Below are 15,357 nucleotides of genomic sequence, written 5' to 3'. Positions count from 1 at the left end.
CACGGAGACAGGTGTCCCTGGCTGGGATTATTACCTTCAGTCCCAATGTCAGCTTTTCCTAGCTTAGAACAACCCTGAGGCTACAGGCAAGTCAGTGTGAAGATGCTTCTGGTCACATAATCACAGGATGGCTGAGGTTGGAAGGGACCTCTGGAGGTCATCTGGTCCAATGCCCTGCTCAAGCAAGGCCACCTAGAAGCTGACTGCCCAAGGACCATGTCCAGACAGCTTTTAAATATATCCAAGGATGGAGACTCCACAACCTCCCTGGGCAACCTGTGCCAGTGCTCAGTCACCCTCACAATGACAGCATTTCCTGATGTTCAGAGGGATGTTTCAGTTTGGGCCCATTGCCACTGGTCCTGTCACTGGGCACCACTGAGCAGAGCCTGGCTCTGTCCTCTTTGCAACCCTCCTTCAGGTTTTTAAGCGCATTGATAAAATCACCCTGAGCCTTCTCTTCTCCAGGCTGAACAGTCCCAGCTCTCAGGCTCCCCTCATAAGAGATGCTCCAGACCCTTCAACAATCTTTGTGGCCCTTTGCTGGACTCTTTCCCATAGCTCCATACTGCTGCTTTGGCAGTCTCATCCAGCTGGCAGATACCATGCTCCCTTCCCTCATCTACCCTGGAAATCTGGAAAGAAAGCGGCATGCTGGAGAGCATATGTCCCTTTCCAAAACAGGGGGTCTTTTGATCTATCAGTGTGTAAAGGAGAGCCCTTTCAGAGCACTAACTTGTGGTTGACTGACTTTTTAAGGAGCAACTGTAACTACCAGGCACCACCAAAAGTAACACATACCTCCATCTGAGAGTAAAAAACAATTCTGTCTTCTCTGGGTAGCAAGATGTTTATCCACAGAGACTCAACATACTCGCTATAATTTATTGTTACAGCAGGTACACCAAACCAAGACAGTTAGAGCACTGTCTCCAAAGTTCTAGATATTATGTAAATAAACTCTAAATAATTACCTGCATTAAAGTGCGGTTCTTTAGTGTTCATTAAGGAAAACAGCTCTTGGTTTTTTTAATTAAATTCTGATTTTATCTATAATTCTATACTCCTGTTTATTTACATGTAAAGTTATCCTGCTTGTTGAGTGCCAAAGCCTTATTCTGAAACAGTATGACAAATACCAGTATTCCCAACTCCTATGCATCAAATAGATTTATGTGACTAATGACGTCAGTCCCTCAACCAGCAGAATAAGCAAACTGAGCTAACCAGGCACATTCCTGCTGTACATAGGGTAATTTACAAAAACTCTTCCGAATAACAGAGATAATGGCTGTGAGGATACCAGCTGATACAGCCAAGAGCCACTCACTCACCATGATCCCTAACAGGTCTTTTTTATGCACTGCAGGGGCAGGCAGCACACAAAACACACAGAGCTCCAATTCATGCTAAGCTGTGAAGAGTTGCAGTTAAAGACATTGTCCCGTTACTGGATCTCCCTCTGCCTGCAGCAGGGTCGGTGAGAAGAAACCTGTACCTTACTTCTGCTGCTTCAGGCCACAATCTGACTGCTTGGTGTAATATCATCTTTACCAGCAATTTAACCCGATAGACTCAACCAGAAAACACGACTGAAGTACATACTCCCTTCTGCCAGCTGGGAAGAGCGTGATGACAGGCAGCACGATGGAGCAGCACCACTTCGGCCACCAGAGGCAGGCTGGAGGGAACCGGCCCCTCGGAGCAGATGCCCCCCTGCACTAGGAAAAACATGCCTACTTGCAATGACTAAGTTTTTCACATGGTTTTCGACTTCTCTCCACTGAGCAATGGTGCTGGTTTGTCAGAAAGTTATCCACAGTGATCCCTCAGGACTTCTCTTCATGTATTATTAGCTTAGGCTGTCACTCCAGTTTCGGTTCATGGGCAATAACCATCCCTGCACAAAAGCCTCCAGCTTGAATAGCTGGCACCTCCGCTGTGAGCACCCTTGCCAGGGAGAGTGATGCTGTCCTCAGGCAGCAAGGACAGGCGCATCTCTGCTGTCCAGGATGATGTAGCGGCAGCAGCACTTTTTGCACTGCAAACCCACCACACCCTGCCAGCCCATGGGTGACTGAGCCCTGCTGCCAACCTCCAGCCTCCCAGCCACAGCCCTGAGCCTTTACAAGACTTAAAAACTGTTTTTAAGAAAAAACTTCTAGCAAATTTCTTATTATTCATAAAAAATTATTAATGCCCATTTATTGCAGATGCTAGCCTGCCTGTTTAAAAACAAAAGTATTATCCCATTAGCAGGCAACCATACACAAGAACATCTACAAAGAAGCTGTTACAGTTTACCATGCAGTAATCCGTGGATTAAGGTCATTAATATTACTCAATGACATACTGCCATGACTCCAAAGGTGGTGTTCTGGCTCGCAGGGTACACAGAATGTAACCCCCTCACAAACACTTCCCCTGAATTACTTTCTTCTGAATCTTCAAAAGGAGAGAAGAAATGAGAAAACCCAGAAGAAAGTTGCCTAGCACAGTATCTTGCACTGCACCAGAAAAATAAAAAGTTTTAATGAAAATAAATCGACATTTTCAAATAACACTGAATTTTCTTCTCATTCATACTGATGTTTTCACAGGAAGAGCGTTCTCGGTTAGTAACTGAAATTTTGATCTACAGAGCTAATTTAAAAAGCAAGCTAAGATGATCTCCCATGCCCAAAAGAAAAAGCCACAACTAGAACTTTCAAAGTAAAATCTTAAATGCTCGAATTTGCTCTTTAATTATTTATATGTAATAAGCATTTTCTGTTGACATAACACACATATGTCATCACAGAAAACACTGTGTACTTCCGAAAGCCCACAGTCATTCATCTTCTTTTATGCAGTACACGAAGTATTTTTACAGAACTTTTTAAAGTTTTCTAAACCATGCCTGGTGTCATTAGGAAGTCAGAAGTTGATGGCCTAACAACATAATTGCTAACTCTCCTCCAAAGGAGGAAACCCCTTCACACTGTTCTAAACTTAACACTGCTGTCTGCACTACCCATATGTGTAAACATCAATGCTATTAATTTATCTGAGAGTCCCCAATACCAAGGGTAAACAACCCACTGCATCAAACCTGAAGTAATGGATAGACTTTTTTTATTTCTCTTGATTTAAATGAAAGAATCTGCATTCTACCTGTGTGATTTGTTTCATTAGAACTCTGGTAATGGCCTAGTATTGTGCCACCATGTACTTTCATTTCCCATGAAACAACGATAATTCATAAAATGTACTCTGGAGAACACAATTGTCCCACCAGCTGTAAGTAATCCTGTATCCCACAGTCATATGCAATTTCTGTAAACAACATATTGACACTTGAAAAGAATATCCTTAGAAAGAAACCAGTTAAAAGCTTCTATAAATAGAAGTTATGACAAACAACATTTGTATTAATATACAACTTACGACAACTAAATGATTTTCTGATTTATCTGGTTTAGTTGTAACCCATCATTTCACATTTTGTTTTCAGTACAACGTAGTAGCATTTTTACTACATGTGCAATGTTTTTTTCTTACCTTTAAGGAATCAAAGCAGGCAATAACTCTTCCATTTTCAACCTGGCAACTTTTAGGTGGGTGTGCAAATTTGCATTCTTCATCAGAGCGTGAACAAGTTCCCCTCTGAAATTGCCTGCACACTTCTAATGTTAGCCATTTTGTATCTCTTACAGGAGCAACATTCAAAGCCATGATGAAAAGCTGATTTTGAATGTGTAAACTGCTGTCAAGCGAATGATACTGAAGAAATTTCCCAAACTAATGATGAAGGGAGAAAAAAAGAAAACTGAAATAACAACAACAAAAAAAACCCAGAAAAAATAATTTCAATTGCAATTGAGAAGAAAATTAAAAAAACTGGGGGACCATTAATGATGTCCAATGCACACAAAGCAGAATAAACAGAGAAAGTTTATCAGCAAGCAGTCACTCATCAATCATTAAGTCCCGCTTGTAGACTTTTGGCTGGGAAAAAACATGCTCAGTTGCATTTCTGGCTGTAAAACACGTGGGCTTGTTGATTGTGTCACAGATGCACCAGTTTTAAGCCAAGGTCCTTCAATGCAATGGCACTCCTTGATAGAACAGTAGTTGCTTGCTGGTATTGATTACACGAGAAAAGCAATGCAGTCATTTGTTCATGTCCCAGGAAATATAATAATTATTCTTCCTCTCTTCCTGCTTTCAGTTTTCCATCAACTAATTGGCAAATGGAGACAGCTGAGGTATCTTCTGCCAGGTGTAAGGTGAAGGCAATGTCTGGCTGGCAAAGACAGGGTTTTGAGAATACAGGTGTAGCAGTCCTCGCTCATAAAAGTGACTTGACAAAGGCACTTTTTAAGTCACTGACCTGACAAAACAAATACGGTATCAGTTCACGTGCAACTCATTCAAATCAACATTACAAAACCGATCATCCCTTTTCATCAAATATTATAAACTTACTGCCAATGCTCACTTGTATTTCTTTTTTCCAAACAAAATCAGCCTCCTTCATGAAGTTACATGTGACAAGGGAATAACCAGTTGAAACACGTATTACTGTAATCTAGGCAACAATCCAAAAGTTGGGAATGACTTAAATAGATGAATGTGGCAGACACAGTAATTAGGCGTGTTGATTGTGAAACATTTCAGCCTAATGTGCTTAGTCTCCAAAACAATATACAAGAACCCATTTCCATTAATTTATCATTTGGCCCTTTAGAATGTGTTACTACATATTATTACTTGTTATTAGTTCTTCCTTAGAAGGGAGAATGGTAGTATTCTATTTAGATTATTTGTCTCTCCCTCTGTTTCTCAAGGGAAAAAAAGCAACACCCCACAAAACACAAAAGTCATCGCAAAATTACAGGGGAAAAAACCCTCTTACATATCCAGGAAACACTCAGTTTCCCTGTTAAGCTAAAGGTTGCTCCATAAAGGCTTCATGAAAGGGCTCACCACTAAAGTCATCATCCTCTAATGAGTTCTTTCTAATATGAAAAAGTCTTTATCTAAATTTTCCTTTGGTTAAATTAGCTTTCATGTACCTTTACAAATACATGTTTCAGCATCAAAATCTAAGACATAAATATGGAACTTAAGCTATTTGGGGACTATAAAATACCTAGGATATTTTATAGATAAACAGATCTAAAAATCAAAACGTCAGATATTATAAATATTTTTAATAAATGACTGTATTTTATACACAGACAGCAAAACCACAGACATGATATTTCCTTCTATTCCACTTCAAAGGAACATGACTTTCACTTTGCAGATACCAGCCAGAAATATTTGATGGATTATTTTTGTTCAAGAGTAAGGGAAGGGGGAAGGACTGGAATAAGTGAGGTTTAAAAACACATCAATAAAAATAGCTCTAAAAACAGTCAGCTTTCCCATGCCAGAATAATTACCATTATGTGCTTGGATTCTTCCAATTTCATTGAAGTCAGTACTGTTAGTAATTTGAGTAAGAATTAGTGTTTCGGGAATAGATCCTAGTTCTGACTTCCAGGTCTTCACAATAAGGCCTATTACTCAGTGATGTTACCAGAAAGGGTTTTACTACATGACTGATATCTATACCAAAATTTGCTACTGCTAGAGTAAATAAAAGGTAATGCAACGCTAACTGCTCAAAAACTCAGTTTCAAGTGCAACGTGCAGTAAGATGGGTCTGCGTGATACTTAGCTAGCTTTACTTGGTCATCAAGAATAATGACCCGCAAAAGAATCAGTGCATTTTTAGGTAATTCTACACTATTGCAGCATAGTACAGTACATGAATTACATATTCCTCAAATAAAAATTCTTCAAATTAAATATTCCATTGATGCTGTCCCAGAGCATCAATGAAGAGTGAGGTTAAGCTGAAAATGTACAGAGAGGTGAGAAAATACTCGTAACTGATGGCAAGGAAAGCGAAGGGGAGAAGACAAGGAGAGACTCTCCACAAGAGTTTGTTGCACCGATAAGCTTGTTGGGCCGATGATTTAGCTGGCTCAATGTAAAGAAGAAATATTCTCCCTAAAGCCACCCAGTCCAATTCAGAAACATCACTAACAGTTTTCAGTAATAGATGTGGGAGACAGAAATTTGGGGAAAAGGGTAAACATTGTACCGCGCACTGCTGTAAGTCATGAGGAGTAATGCTCTTGTCGGGCTGCATACTACCACAATCGACAAAGTCATTTCTCAAATAGTAGGTGTTAAGGCTAAAGAAAACCAGACACTGCACACGGCAGCAAACTGCACCGCTATATAGATGGCAGTAGCCATGGGTTTAGAAAACTGCACAACAGAGTCACATACAAGATTTGAGAGATTGCATCAATAATTGATACCAAAAAACATGTAGGTGGCAGAGGGTAGAAGAGAGTGAGATACAGCATCATCCTATTTCCTGTCTTCTTACTACATGAACATTTTCTAAAGAAAGGGAAGCACGAAAAACTAGTCTCCAAAATACGCAACTTGTAAAAAATAACGTTATCTGATCTCCCAAGAGGCACTGGGTGCTCCGACAGTTTCTACCGATGGAGGTCTAGGAGAGACAGAGCTGAGACCTTTCTGAAGGAGGTCATGCCTTCATCAGGAGGCAGGTGCAAACATCCCACCACAGACATGGCCTATGTGTTCACAACCACACCCTAGGCAGCTGCCACCCCTCCTCTGCCCATCACCTGCACGCGGACGGGGAAGGAAGAGGTACCACGTGGAAAGCCTGAACGTGAGAGGGAAACAATACAAGAAGTGAGAGGAAAGACAAATTGAGAAAAAAATTATGGGAGGAACCAAGGAATGTAGGATTTGTGACATGAGGGAAGAGCTCAAGAGAAGGAAAAAGTGGGAGTGGAAGGTAGGAAAGTGAAACAGCTGGTTGTGGAAGAGAAAAGAAGGGAGAGGCTTTGTGGAAAATGAGGAAAAAATAAGATGGGTGTGGAAGAATGATGGAGGGAAGATGCAAACACTGCAGGAGAGAAGGGCAAGAAGGAATTTTAGAAGAAACCCAGAAGGGACTACAGGGGAAAATCTAGCAGTTTGGGTAAACAGAAGGAAGTAAAACAGGGAAAAGAAACTCCAGATTTACAGAAGAAAATTCAGTAATAATAATCCGCAACAAAACACCTCCCAGGGCACAAGCCATTACTAACATCACAGCCCACCCTGACCGTATGGAGAACACCAGGGCCTCCAGTAAACATGAACTCTGCTGCTCTTTCCACTGCTTCTAACTTCTATTTGTGTTCCAACACACCAGCCAAAGTTAGCTGACCCGCCAAAACCCACGGGATCTCACCAGCCTAGAGCCCTCAGCACCAGTGGGGTCCCTTATCCACGCAGAAGGTTTGCTTTTTGGTTTGCTTGGGCTGGGTTGGTTTAGTTATTTTGTTGTTCTTGTCATTAACGACTCCAACTCAAGCCTACACTCCCCCCTGTAGCTAAACAAACTACCAGAATTTACACGTTGACAATTGTGATGCAAAATGTTCTCACTGAAGCTGAAGAAAGCATTCAACATATAGTAAGTAAAAAGAACTTACTTTGTTTGGTTTTTTACAACTATTGCTGTTCATTTTAAGTCTCTCACACACTCAGACAATGGAATTGATCCAGAATACACATCTACAAATGCAGGTTTTTGTATGCTAAGTGAAATAAATTCATAGACATATATTTGTAAAAACTAGTTTTAGACTCCTCTTTTCAGATAATCATCAGTTCCCCTTTGTGGAAAGCTAGCAAGGCATGGATGAGTAGGAGGCTTTTGCCAATCCTGTGCTCTCCTGAGAGTAGGACAGAGCCTGTGTTAGGCTCCAGATCTTTCTTCTATTCCAAACCACAAAATCATTTCTCATTTTCCAAGCAAATAAACAAACAAAAAAAACCCTCCTGGTGTAAAAAACCAAAAATCCTTTTAATTACTAAACAAGGCAAAGCACCACAGCCACTAGGAGCCCTCAGAAAATGTTCTCATTCTGAGGAACACCAGGCAGCCAGCATCTTTAGGAGTTGCAAGGGAGCACAGAGCCCTGTCATGTTGCAAACCAGCTGGAAGACAGGAGCTCTTGCTATATACAAAATACAGGCTGCTCTGGTGCAGTAGTTCTACTTACCAGAGATACTATGTGGCAATGGATTAGGTAGTATCTGTCTAACGGAGAAGCTCAGACTTCCTGGACATGTTGTATTCATGCTTCAGTAGATAGCGTGTAATAATGAGCAAAGACCTCATCTTCGAAAAGTCAACTCCTCAGGTGATGACTTCCAGTAAAGCAGCAGAGTCCTCTACACGATCTCAACACAGATCTCTAGTGGAACCACCAAGTTAACCCAAAAGGCATTAAAATGGTTTTTCACTCTGCTCTTTAGAGATTTAAGCACTCAGTATTATAATCTGCAGTAAGAGGTGTCAAGACTGGGGCTCAATTTGTCATTCCTACTGTCAAATTTTATCAACATGATTCATATGTTTCCTCTATATATACACCAGAAACTCAAGAATTAAGAGGTTAGAAAACCCTCAGTCATACCTAAGAGAGACTGCACAGTTTTAAGTATACAAACTCTTCCTTCCCAACAAGCCAGAAGATGTGATAAATATACTTAGCTTTACAAGTTTGATCATTTACAGCGATCTGTTTTAAAAATAAGGAACTAAAAAAAAAAACAAAACCCACAAAACAAAGACTCACTCTGCAGTGGAAACAGGGTGTTCCTCTTTTAGGTCACTAGCAGGGCAGCAACCTGTTGACCGTCAGAAGAGATTGCTGCCCCAATTCAGTTACATACCTGAACTCGGGGAGGGGGGATAAAATTCACCTTTCAGAACCCACCTACCAGAATTTGACCTGCTAGATAGTCTAATGCCAAGAAAATGTCTTGAGAACTTAACTTTTCTTGATTTAAATAGCATTCAAGGCCTCCAAACACCAAAGGACTGCCATGACCCCACAAGCATACTCCAGTATTGCTTTCAATTCCAGCTACCTGCCATCTCCATGGCTCAGCCCCACTGTTTTCTCTTGCCCTCCCTCAGACTCCGTGCTGAGGAAAGCAAAGCTGCAGCATAATCCCAGACTAAAGCCGGATCTGTTATGATCTGCCTCCCCAGGTGCAGAATAAAGCCAACACAGCAGCATAAAGCACCCTGCACCACACATGCTGGCCAACTCAGCCGAGACGTGCCCACCTGCCCATGCCCCACACCTGATGAAGTAAACAGCGGAGCGGGCACGGCAAGGCATGATGGCATGGGCTGCAGCCCTATACCTTCCCAACACCACATCTGCGGCTTGTCTGGCTCCTCGTTGCAAGCTCCTGTAATTACAATGCTCTATGCCACAGGACATGCTCCCTGTCCTTGGAAAGCAAGGATGACTCTTAAGTCATCGCATGCTAATTTAAGCCTCACTGTGCAAAATCCTCCACTAACCAAAACAGAGAGTATCTTATGTCAAAGATTAATTTAAAAAAAAAGTTATTTTACAAATAATGTGACAGTCAGCATGTTTGTTAATCACATTTTAATAAACTACACTCTTAAATAGAGAACATGCAAGAAGTGTTCACGTGGTGGATTGATCTTTCTTACTCCATCAGCCCACCAGATTAGGAAACAGGACCAGAAAATGATGTGATAGCTCACAGGTATCATCAGTGAGCACTATGCTAGCTTCGCATTCTCCTCTTGAATTTTTGCTACGTACCTAATAGTAGATATCTAGTAAGACAGGACAATGTAAAGTTTAGTACTGTCTTTGCACAGTTCAGTAAAATTAGAGCATTAAAACCAGACTCAGGCTTCAGGCTCTCTTCCAAACTGTTGTGAAGTTACAAAATTAACATTCCCTATATTCAAGAAACAAGAGAAAATAAGACAGATTTCCATGAAACATCATCCATTCTTTGACAGCAAATATGAACGCAAAACCTTTCTGCCACTATAACATTTTTTAGAAAAAACATTCAATTATAGTAGAACACAAAGCATACATTTTCTTCTACAGATTTCAAATGAAACTCATAAACATTTCTTTAATCATTTTAAGGGGGTTTTTGTTGGTTTTTTTTTTTTTCCACTATAAGATGTTAAGCAGCTTCTATTTGGCATTGAGCAAACCAGCATTGCTCAAATGAGGAAGAAGCCAGAACCGCCCTACCAGAAAAGCAGCCCACTACTTTGACCAGGTGGCCAGAAGCCAAAGACACTAAAATTCTAACCCCAGTTCCTGTATTAATTCAACCTGAACTCAGATGAAGTCAAAAGTGTTCTGACTTACAAAAGAGCCATTATTTGCTTGAGTTGGAGATAACTATTGCAACATCTCTCTTTGCATTATACAACCAGAGATGAACAGTTGTCAACTGTAATTCAGAACACATTACCCTGAGTTGATCCCAACTATTTTAGTTAAGCCAAGAGAAGTCCAGGGACAGGTTAGAAAACACCAGTCTGTTTTATTTAAACTGAGCATGACCTCCAAATATCAGTTTTGCTAAATGAGCCATATTCTCCTTGTCAAGATCATTAATGTGCCGGGTTCAGGCTTTTTAGTGTGTCCCACACTATTTACAGTATGGCAATTAGCTTCATATTAAAACCTGCCGGTTCACTTTGAAGCTGGCTTTACAGTATAATAACGCTAATGTCCTTTGTCCCCAGGGAAGCAGGTGAGGAGGAAGGAGCACCACTGACTGCAAAACAGACACAGCCTGGGACCTTTTCAGTGATCCACTGTACTACTTTACTAATGGACCATGAAATATTTCTGCTGAACTTTAAGTCTGTAGATGACTGGAGCCCACAAGAGTATTTTCTAACTTCTAAGTGCTTCAAAGTCATGCTGATAAAACCAATGCTCATTATGCTTCAGTTAAAATGCAACTGCAGAAAACAGTTTTTCTTCTAGCAAATTTTTTTCTTTTTTTAACAATGATACTCATCCCACTCCACTTAACCTCCTCTCTTGGTCTGTACCTTCTCTCACAGTCTGTAACTTCAACACGTCTTGTTTTTAAGTCCAAAGAAGCCTGATTTTATCCTCTGTGAACATTATACACAAAATTCTGCTCCCACCTTGACAAGAGGGTGAAAGCAATTTCTGTTTCTGTGCCTCTGTGAGCAGAGTTAATCATCCTCGGCAGCAATGACGTTATCACTCGGCCTCTTGTGGACACAAATGTTTTGCTTTTGGCAGAGTGCACAACATAATAGCTATTAATCAAACCCAATACCACAGGGAAGGGTACCCTAGTGGGTTAGGAGCTCCTACTCACACCCAGCTGCAGACATGCATTGTGTTCATTTCTTTTTAGGACTGTAAAAATATTTATAGAAAAGTGTGCCTATGTACTATGAAATTTTTATAGACTGGCACCGAGAGAACCATGATCAAATGACTGTTCTCACCTGCCAAAGGACCGATAACATGCTGTTACACAGAAGCACAATTTAAAAAGAGCTCAGGTTGTTGTCAATTTCCTATTTTCACTACTCTGGTTTCACACTAAGCTGAAAAGGCAGAACTCTTACCAAGGTATTTATGTGACAATGAGCATCCCTCCACACTTAAAGACAAGGATAGGTCCGAATACACCAAGGACTCCACATAAATTAAGATATGTTAAACTCACAACCTGAAAGTATGTTTAAGACTGCCAACAGTGTTATTAATAATATAGTCCAACAAATTACACAGCTCTGGGAAGTTGCATGGCACATCCAAACAAAGCTCCCAAGGTGAGGACAGCAACAGCACTACCTAATGCTATTAACTCTGACCGCCTCCTAAGTGCTAAACCCATTCTGCTGAACAGATGCCCCGCACAAAATCCAAGCAGCATCGCTGTTCTGAGATAACGTAGCTACAATTTTGTGCTTGTTTTCTCCATTTGCATTTTACTTGACAACAGGATACCAAAGTACACAAGGATGACTTCAGCAGGTCAGCCAAAAAGCACATCTTGCCAATATCTGCTCTCCAATCACGGTTAGTACCAGACATCTACAGAAGAACACAAAACCAGGGCAGGCAGAGCGTGATGATTTCCAAGAATCTTGTCCCAGCAACCTGTAATTGATGTCTTTGTATTTAATAGGTCTCACTGGATTTTTCTTCCATGGATTTGCCCAGTCCCTTTTGAACACTGCTCTGTCAGAAGTGTCCTTCATCATGTGCATGGAAGCAGGATACAGAGAGGGAGGCTGACTGGTTTTCACAACTGTGGACAAAAGCCCAGACTCTCAGGAGGGGAGCATGGATATGGAAGGAAACACTCCAGGACTCTGGAGACAGAAAAATCTGAAAACAGCAAACGAAGCTTGGGAGTTAAGATGACTGATTATGGAATGCCTTCAATAATCTGCATCATTACTGTCTTTTTATTACCCCTGAACAGGTTAAACTAGAAGAGAGAATATACCTTTTCCTTCCAGCAAAAGTGGAGCTTGGAGAAAACCACTTTTACAACCTACCAGAAGAGGAGCAGCAAGATCGCTTCTTCTGCACGCCAAGCTGCATCACCTAGAAGCCTTCCCAGAAGCAATGCTTTCTTAGTGATTCAGCAGCGGAGGGACGACCTGAGAGTGTGCCTGAAGGAGCCCAAGCAACGCACTCCAATCATGTTCCGCCAGACCCCAAGCATTTCACAATCATCTCAAACACATTTTGGAAACAGCAATTCATTACAATAGGAAAGTGCTTCCAAAAGGGCTAAGAAAAAGCCTCAATAGTGTTTTCGCATAGGGTTGCCCAACCAAGCCTTCATCAGTGTCCATTTTATCACAAGGATTCAATTCCCCTTTCTCTCTCCATCAGTAGCACACACATAACATGCAACAACAGTTTTACTTACTTCCAAAACTAAAGAAATCCTCATGAAGCAGAACATATGCAAGTGCTTTATTTCCTATGTACCTCATGGGACGTACTGCAAAGCCAGATTAAGTGTCTGTGTCAGAATACTTTATATCTTACAGCGGTTAAAAAGATGGAACAGCAACCTAACTTTAAAGTCACCTATGGAACAGCACGTTGTTGTCAAGTACCTTCAAAGGCAATTTAATTTTATTTTTTTAAAATAATGTTTTTATGCTAACATTCAGACAACAAATGTTTTATACAACAGAAGCTGAACTCTTCCACTAAAAGCTATTTTTCAAAGACATTTCCCAGTCAAGGAAAACCTGGTAATATTGTTGGGGGGGGGTTCTGGCATAGCCCTGGAGGAAAAAAAAAAAGTAGTATTCAACAGGTTATTGGTCTCTTCTGAAGGTAGGTTGCCTTTGTGTTTTGAACAGAGAGATTGCTTCCTGACTGATCATCTTCAGTCATCCAAGGTGAATAAAGCAAGCACCTAATCAAGCTCTGTGTGAAGATGACAGTAAAAGACTTTTTCCAAAATTCACACCATTTATTTGTCAAAAAAAAAACCCAAAACCAAACACCCACAATCAAAAAAAAAAACCAACCCAAAACAAAAAACCCAAACAACTAAGCCAAACCTACCGCACCAACAACTAACATTTTAAACTTCAGAGGCTGAGCTGTGTTTGACAACACTAACGGAAATTTATTTGCCCTGGAACAAAACAAATATGCATTTAGTGAACCACTATTCTGTTGTGAAATAGGTATCAAGTTCAGAAACAGAGTGATTTTCCTCTAAAATTGTTTTTGCCACTGGTGGCAAAGAAACAAGAAAGAGTTTTTCTCTGAGTACTTGCAAGTTCCTGGGAAATTATGTTTTCCTGGAAATCTTGAAAACTTCTATTTAATACTGAGGCAAATAATGGAGTTACAACTGGAAGGACGACAGAGTAACTGTCTGCAGATACTGGCTACCAGAGCTAACGGGGTTTTTTTGATCTCTAGGTTGATGAATTTTGGGTTTGGTGTGCAGTACTGCTACTGACCTTCCTTTTTGCTTGCATACCGATTAAGAAGCAATGACCCAATAAAAATGGGACATATCAATCTCTTGGTTTAATCTGTGTAAGACATCATCCTCAGTCCAAAAAGCTCACCACCCATTGCCACTTGAAGAAAGTTATTTTTTAACCCAGTTTCATTTTAGAAAATAAACTACTTTTTTTTTTAATAAGTAACAGAAGACAAAGTATTTAAAACAACGCACAGAGAGGATACACAGGAACAAATTCGGAAAGTTTATTAGCCTACAGTAAGGACATCAGATGAGTTCATACTCATTCTTCTGCCATGTGCATAGTTCAGTTGTCTGCAACAGTAAAAAGGGACATAAACTACATACAGATTTCTGGAAGGAGAAAAACCAAACTTGCCAGTTCTTGTAAAAGCAACTTTAATGTACAGAGACTTCCTTTTTCATTTCTGTTAGCTTAAAAGTTGAAAAGGGAACGGATTCAGGCAGCAATACTGGATGGTTAGACGGCATTAGTCCAGTACTCCTCAGTCCCAGACCCAGCCACATCCCTGCCTTAAATCAAAAAAAATTCTCAATTATTTAAGCGACAAACCCTCTCTATTTTAACTCAGCTATTTAATATGGAAAGAGAGCAATAGGAAAAAAGTAAGTCTTTCTGACTCTCACTAGGTCTTGTTGAAAACCTTCCCGAATTTCAGCATCTCAATGCCTCCTCTGACTGGTGAATATATGGGGGGTTGGGGGGTAGAAGTATTTTAGCAGTACTGAAACAATTCCACCTTGACACTTTATTTTCATATGGATAAGCACACAGTTCTTTAGGAATACACTGCAAATTGTGTTTCAATAGGAAAATTGAAAAAGAGTTCTTTCATCCTTTGACACAATGAATTGCAATATTTTTGCAGTGAAAACTGAATACATTTCCCAGAAATGTTTTGACAGAGCACTTTTCCAGGCCTTTTTCTACTATCTCTGCTTACGTGTAACTGCAGAGATTTCTCCCTCCTGCTGGGGATGGCAGTACTACTAAGCCCAGCCCAGTGTCCACCAGCGCTTCCAAAGCAATGGATACACTTGTGACACCAAGTACAACAACTGGCTTTTGGCAAGAGAGACTTTTCTGCTCACGTTGCAGTGGAAAATTTAGACTGGTTAAAATAAGTCTCGACAGTTTTGTCCTTTTCAAAGGTTTAATTCATTTGTTGTACTTCAAGCTGAGTCCCAAATGGGCATTCAAAGCCACATTTTGTTTTGCACTGTACAATTTGTATTACCTTGCACAACTTCTGTATTAATTGAAATTCAAAAACTTCCTTTAACCCTGCATAAATCTCACCTTGATAGACAGCACTATTTTTGAAAGATAATGCCAAATTTTCAGTGTTACAAAGTCAATAATGGCGTAAAAAAAATATTTTGGATTCAGTCAAG

General features: G+C 40.4%; 1 protein-coding gene across 13 annotated transcripts in view; it reads right to left on the bottom strand.

Annotated features, from left to right (window-relative positions):
* Positions 1–15,357, bottom strand: part of MBNL2 (muscleblind like splicing regulator 2) — a 131,200-nt gene that overhangs the window by 71,235 nt on the left and 44,608 nt on the right. For 12 of the 13 annotated variants that reach the window (XM_080375005.1, XM_080375015.1, XM_080375014.1 and 9 more), the window contains one exon: positions 3,541–4,372. The exons of the other annotated variant lie outside the window; for it this stretch is intronic. In XM_080375005.1, coding sequence (XP_080231131.1) covers positions 3,541–3,714 — 174 coding nt within the window. In that variant the 5' untranslated portion in view covers positions 3,715–4,372. The remainder of the gene's footprint in view (positions 1–3,540; positions 4,373–15,357) is intronic. 13 annotated transcript variants of the gene reach the window in all.

Source organism: Falco punctatus (genome assembly GCF_963210335.1).
Source record: "Falco punctatus genome assembly, chromosome: 2".
In the NCBI taxonomy this organism is placed as follows: Eukaryota; Metazoa; Chordata; class Aves; order Falconiformes; family Falconidae; genus Falco; species Falco punctatus.
This window is presented reverse-complemented; position numbering and strand designations above follow the sequence as displayed.